Below are 6872 nucleotides of genomic sequence, written 5' to 3' on the forward strand. Positions count from 1 at the left end.
ATTTAAAAAAAATAAGAATACAAAAATTGACATTATTTATATGACGTATTTCACGTATTTGTACAACATAGCGCACTCCATACCTAGTATTTATCTAAAATAATACATTTTCGGTTTGAAATGTTCTCAGAAGAAAAATGTACCGATTTCAAATACCCGGTTCCTGATTTTGTATTTACAACATGTATTTGTACCAGCCTTTGTGCACGAAGAATCCGCAAATTTCAGGAATCCCCAGAGAGCTTGCGCCGATGCGTATTTGTCTGCCGCTCCTGATTACAGACAAACCGTATTAAATTTAATACAATTATCTCGCTGGGCAATCCGAACTTTCATTTGAGATTAAATGATGTCTAATGCAACGCTTCAGGATCTGTTCGGAAAGAATCGAAGAATTCGCTTTTAGTACAGATTCACATTGACGACTTTCACGTATATATTGCAGTTGCATTACTAAGTACTGTGGCGCCGTTGCAAAAACAATGCGCGTTTTCCCAGAACAGAAATTACACATAGCTAAATCGGTATTTCGCGCCCAAAAGCCCCAACGTATTTAATTTCTTATAAAATACATATTAATTAATTTACTCTAAGCGTTTTGGTTATGGGCTCCGGTTTCCGCACTTAGCCTTGGAAAGAGAGGCAAGATTATTACTCTAAGCGTATTTACCTAAGTACCTATATAAAAAAAAATGTTTTACTTGTAGGTCACGCTAACACGATCAAGCTTTTCACATCTTGTCTTGTTCACGACATATTTTACATTCAATAACCTAATACGCTTATAAATATAAACGAATAAACACTTTCTAGTTTGGAAATAAGTACCTAAATTTAATAATACATTATATGAACTTGCCCCGCATACCTCATACTTATTCACGACAATACGTCAGCAGCAATGGTACCGTCTAAAGTATAATATCAGACATACGGATTATACATGCATCACTGAGACGTCTACAAAATCAGGTTACTGAGGAACCACCGTATCATATGGCACGGACGCCGATTCAAACAGTCATGCGCCTGATATGAAAACAATATCTGCATGATGTAATTTTTTTATTTATCGGCCATACACTTTGCTGGCTATAATATCTTATACCTTTAACCCTTAATAGGGCAGAAGAATTTCGGAAATTAGTCAAATTGTCAAATAAAGTCTAAACTATGGTGGTAAATATATGCCACCTGCCCTATTAAGGGTTAAACCAGCAATTCATGAAAATATTGTTTCTTTCGAAGTATATGAGTTTTATATTTCATTTCAATGATGATTGCAAGAAAATTGTAATCAGTAGTCAACTGGCAAACCCATAAAAATATGTGATTTCTGCTGGCGATTTTACAGCATAGGTAGGGTGGGATCGGATATAATTTAACAGTTATATTTCGTTAGTAAGATTTCGTTATTTATAAACAAGTGCAATTGAATATCCAAATGCGTTGGTAAAAAGTGACATAATGATGGAAAATATAAATTACTTACCTTTTTAATAATTATAATAAGTTAATCGGAATCATTGCCATTGTAACTGTAAAGCTGCCACATGTACGATTTGACAACTGCCAGATAATGAGTCCAAGCTGAAAAAATAAAAACGAAGTGAGTGTAGAATAATATGCTTGTTATATTCCGTCCGTGCATTGGCGCGAACGAGACACTTTTGCGAAATATAGATATATAACAATATTAGATACATATATTTTTAACTATTATAACATAATGTGACGTATAACATGACGCATGTAAACCTAATGAATCAAAATATTAATAATGACATCCAGTGATGCTCACCCGATAGGTTCTATGTTCGTAGGCGCTTTTTGCTGCACTGAATGTATTCATTCTATATTTATTACAACTCGTGATCTAACATAAAACTAGGCAATAAGCCGACCGCCGGCCAGGAAAGCCCACCTAGAGCTGAATCATTCTATTTAACACATATTGATGGTTGCCTTCGAGCGACTATCTCAGAAAATGGCTGGGAGGGCTGATTAAATGGCTTTCCGGGCTCACCTACAACTTTTTGCAGTAAATACATACAATATAGGAAGCATAATTATGTGCGAGGTTATAAACGATACCAAAAAATCTAAAAATATTGTAAGTAATATCTAAAATTGTATTGTACTTACTTAACGCCAAAATCATTACAAGGCAACTCCATACTAATCCGATAAAGAACGATTTGCCACCTTCTAGTATCAAAATTATTGGAATGAAAATGCCCAGTATCAACTGAATCATCCAGTAGATTATGCTTATCCAAATATAAGCAGGAATTAAATCGGGGCTTTCCTGAAAAATAAAATTACACAATTTTACTATAGGTAAAGCATAGATGCCTTTGTAATTATTTCTAAGTAAAAGGTATATTTATTATTTTATAAAATTTGCTAATCCCGCAGCGTATTGTAACCAAGCAAGATTATTTGTGTGTGTACATAAAATAATTTTACGGCCATGTTTTTTTTCACTAACTAACAACTAACCTTTAAATACAAAATAAAAAGCTCGTATTCTATGAAATTAATTCAAGAATGGCAATACATTTAATGCATACCTATTATTTTGAGATGTTCGCAAAGTTGGGGATGAAAATATTAAAGGTGTTTAATTTGGTTATTACTGGAAGGCTTTTTAACATCAAGCTGACGCTGATGATGGAACTGTTGCGTCCGTGAGGATTGGAGGGTCTGCCTTATTGTGGCCTGAATTGGAAACATATACATTGACACTTCACTGACTTCAGTTCAAAACATGTACTGAAGTTAATTTCGTACATTTTTTGTGTATTGTTGGTTCTGCTACCTTTTGGGCCACGTTCGAGTTAACTCATGCCAATAAATACGGGGCTCACCCGTTGCCTCCCATACTGTAGGGCCTGGAATGTATGCACGTTCCCCTCCAATAGCAGATTAATAATAGTAATTGCATCATAAACTTTTGCAATTACTTACAACACACGTGGCCACAACCAATAACACTGAGCCGATGATAAACATGATGTTGGCGAGCGCGAACAAAGCCATCATCATCAGCATAATCACAGTGACCAGATTGAGCTCTGAACGACCTATGAAGAGAAGATATGCGAGAAAGGAAACACTGCCGAGGATCTGAAAGAAAACAAAAAATTGTTACGGCTTATCATTTCACAGAAAATAAATTAACGACGGTCGGTCAAGCAAATCTTGTCACTAAAAAAAGTAACAAATTCGTCGCTGCGCGTGCAAATTTCGCTATGTGTTTTTAACCTACTTTACAGGAGACACAAAAAACTGTTTATTTCGGCAATTATTGAACATAAATAAATCAATATTTTTATGGCATAAGTATTTTCACTTTTGCATACATTAAGAAATAACTTGAAATTATATTTTAGTTATTATAAGGTTAAAAAAATATTTTTTCATAAATATGTTACATAGCGATTATAATTTGAGTCGTAAAAAACCGGTATGTGTCTTACAATCACTTAACTAGATTTTATTCTTAAGGAACAAAATACAATTTGTGCACTTTATCGTCACATGGTTATTTAATCATATGATTTGAATTAACTATGTTGTTGTTTATTTGTAATTTAGCAATTCATTTTCGAATTAATTATTTCAGAAAAAACACGATTTAATACTATAAGCTTAATACACAATACTATAATAAAAAACTCGATTAAATTAATATATTACTACCAATATATTACAACCATAATAATATATTTTTTCCATTATATTTTATGAATGGAGGTTATTTCAGTTACAAAGTTGCTCAATGTGGTATTATGTAAACATTTATGTATTGAATAAGATTTCATTATGCATTTTTTAACTTTAAAAAAACCGGATAATGCTAGTCTGGCTCGAACACCGAAGGTTACGTCTATATTTTACTATTTTTTTTCTCACAACTAGGTATATTAATAATAATCATGTATGGTGTAAGACGATTTATTTTCCAAATTTCATAGTTTAGGTCAAACGGAAGTACCCTATTAATTTTGACTTCCTTGAGAGTGTAGATTTTTTTTCAACTCAATTAACCTATGTTGTATTTACTTAGAAATAAGGTTTTTTTACAGCTTCAAGGAACGGTACAGTACACTTGAGTATAGGGTTTTTCCGAAATAAATAATATTGATAAATTGATAAACGGATTGACAAGAAAGTACATAATTGTGTAATGGTTCCATTTTTCTTTTTTTATCCGAAAACGATAAAAAATCTTTGTCACTCAAAACTTTGTGTGATTTCTCAAGTCAGCTTTTTTTCATTTATTAAACATTTTATTTTCATTTATTTATTTTAAAATGTTTCCAGAAAGGATAGATAGATCTTATCACACAAAATTTCATACAAAACGATGTCTTACCAATGCAATGTTAAATCACTTGCTATGTTTTTAAGTTACTTAGCATAACTTTATCGTATTTCGATAGTTTGTAATATACGTTTACACGCACTGAACCCTACACGAAATTTGTCATTATACTAAACACTAATAAATTTCTGACAGTTAATCTTAAAAATCAATTTAAAATGATTTATTTTTAACAAATATTAAAAAATAACTATTCGGTCAGAGTGAGTACTTTCAGACATAGTCTCAATAAAAAGGGAAACTACACTTTCTGTCTCATTTATAGAGGTTATACTTGACTACAAACCCACCTACCATACACCATTTAAAGTTTTAAGAGAGTAGGCTAGATTTTTATAAGAAAAGCCTGCTATGTGACGCAAAACACACGATCTGGAAACATTCACGATTTCTACAAATAGTACAAAATTATCGCTGTGTATGAGGTTGTACAAATCGGGCACAAACATCTAACACATCTTTTTATACAATATTTCCGAAAATATAGCTATGTGTCATAATTCACATAGCAGGCGCAATTCCAAAACTGCTGTTATAAGAAGATAATGTAGTTATGTGATTTATTGCAGTTAGCGATTATAGGAGGAACATTCAATGTATGGGCATCACATACCTACTTTTGATAAAACCTGTAATACTGAAATGAGCTCGACGCTGTTTTTGGAGCATATGTATTTAGAAATAAGGTTTAAAATGGCATTGAAAACGAAAAATCGTTAAAAATCACATAGCGAATTTTGCACGCGCAGCGACGAAATTTGAAAAATGTAGGAGCGAAGCTTCGTGCCTTTTTGATGTGACAAGATTTGCTTGACCGTTTATAACTATAATATTTATTCATGCAAGTGGTGCGACGTTTCTAATAAGGATCTGTATGTTACAAGTCACAATTGCAAAAACGCTAATGCTACGCAATAGCGCATCCGCATCATCTGATGAGCACATTATTCATTATTTATTTATTAGTATCCATCTAATTATGATTAAATCAGTATGAGAGAATCTCTTTAGAGAATACATCTTTTTTTCTCCTCCACGAAGCGCCTAATATGGAGGTCAGCCTGAGCATTATTTAAATTGACTTCTGCCACATGAACATTAATAGAGAGCCCAAGATAAGTTTGCAACGATTTTGATAGCCCTGCCTCTGTAAGGGTTAAGTAAACCTCATCATTTCATCGAAGTTTGACGTTTAAAATAACAGTTGCATCGGTGAGGCTGTCAAAATTGTTGCAAACTTACCTTGGGTGGACTTTATATGCAAATGCATTTGTAAGTTAATTTAAACAAGCTATGCAGTGAACCATAGTTTCAACCTCTATTGTTTCTCTATGACACCACTATGACACTAATTGAAACCTACGCTGCGTAAGCTTCGTTTCAAGTTCTCTATGATACTTCAGGAACATGATATGCTTAATAGGTTACATTCAAAATTAACACTGTTTAATATTTCGTAAATGGCGTCTCCTCGTTTGCCTTTATAAATTATCGTTGAATAGGTTTGGATAGACGTACATTCAAAATTAACACTGTTTAGGATTTCGTGTTTGTGTGTGATTGCACTTGAAACATAAGGACTCTAGACAATAGCCACAATTATTAGAAAGTGCTGAATTATAATAATAAATTGAATAAAACGGTATTAGGCAGGCATCCGGTTTTTTATCCCATAGTCTAGTATTTGGTCCATCACTTTTATTCAATAACCCAGTTCATTCTAGATTCCATTAACTGCGTTCCGTGACACGGGCAAGGGCAGCATTCGCTTGGTGTACTCATTACATTTCATTAAAATATCAAAAGGGCCTGTACGTGTTGGCTTCGGCTCCGCGCACGTCCCCCAAATGTCCGAAATACCCTGTGGTTTCCGCGATGGGAAAGAAATACTTACGATTCCTGAGATACCAATAAATAGAGAACCAAATCTCAAGCTGAAGCAGAGACAAAATCGCTTTAGATGTGGAATTCTCTCTATCAACGTAACCTTTTCTTCAACGTAACCGTTCTCTGTCTCATTAATTCTAGTATTAGAACCTTGAGACTGAGACTGAGACTTCACCATAATTATTTTAAAAAATATTTAGCTAAAGGAATAATAAATAAACAACGAAAGTGACAATTCCAGGGTCTGTCAGATAAGGGAGCATAGATAGAGCATAGTGTAGTCTGACAACCACTGTCATAAAATTTTTTATTTTTTATTTACGGTAAGTATGAAAGTAAAGAGTATTGATTATTTGTTCCTGAGTCATGGATGTTTTCTATGTATATAAGTATTTATATATTATATATACCGTTGTCTGAGTACCCACAACACAAGCCTTCTTGAGCTTACCGTGGGCCTCAGTCAATCTGTGTAAGAATGTCCTATAATATATTTATTTATTTATATTTATTTTATATTTATTCGTTACTCACCATTTTACTCTTAAGGAGTGTCCAGACATGCGAGACTCGTCGAATGCGGGCCCGATTATTC

General features: G+C 33.3%; 1 protein-coding gene across 1 annotated transcript; it reads right to left on the reverse strand.

The window, feature by feature from the left end:
* Nucleotides 1-224: 224 nt before the first annotated feature.
* On the reverse strand, nt 225-6455 carry LOC125235246. The gene is made up of 4 exons (XM_048141746.1): nt 6285-6455; nt 2971-3129; nt 2180-2308; nt 225-272 (listed from the first exon to the last, which is right to left on the reverse strand). The coding sequence occupies exons 1-4, from the start codon at nt 6453-6455 to the stop codon at nt 225-227; spliced, it is 507 nt and encodes a 168-aa protein (XP_047997703.1).
* Nucleotides 6456-6872: the final 417 nt, after the last annotated feature.

The sequence above is a fragment of the Leguminivora glycinivorella genome, chromosome 2 (genome assembly GCF_023078275.1).
Source record: "Leguminivora glycinivorella isolate SPB_JAAS2020 chromosome 2, LegGlyc_1.1, whole genome shotgun sequence".
Classification (NCBI taxonomy): Eukaryota; Metazoa; Arthropoda; class Insecta; order Lepidoptera; family Tortricidae; genus Leguminivora; species Leguminivora glycinivorella.

Coding starts and splice junctions, on each gene's coding strand:
- LOC125235246 (XM_048141746.1), bottom strand. CDS start 6,455: ATGGTGAAGTCTCAGTCTCAGTCTCAAGGTTCTAATACTAGAATTAAT. Junction 3,130..6,284: donor TTATTGGTATCTCAGGAATC/GTAAGTATTTCT, acceptor GTTTTCTTTCAG/ATCCTCGGCAGTGTTTCCTT. Junction 2,309..2,970: donor TGGTTGTGGCCACGTGTGTT/GTAAGTAATTGC, acceptor TTTATTTTTCAG/GAAAGCCCCGATTTAATTCC.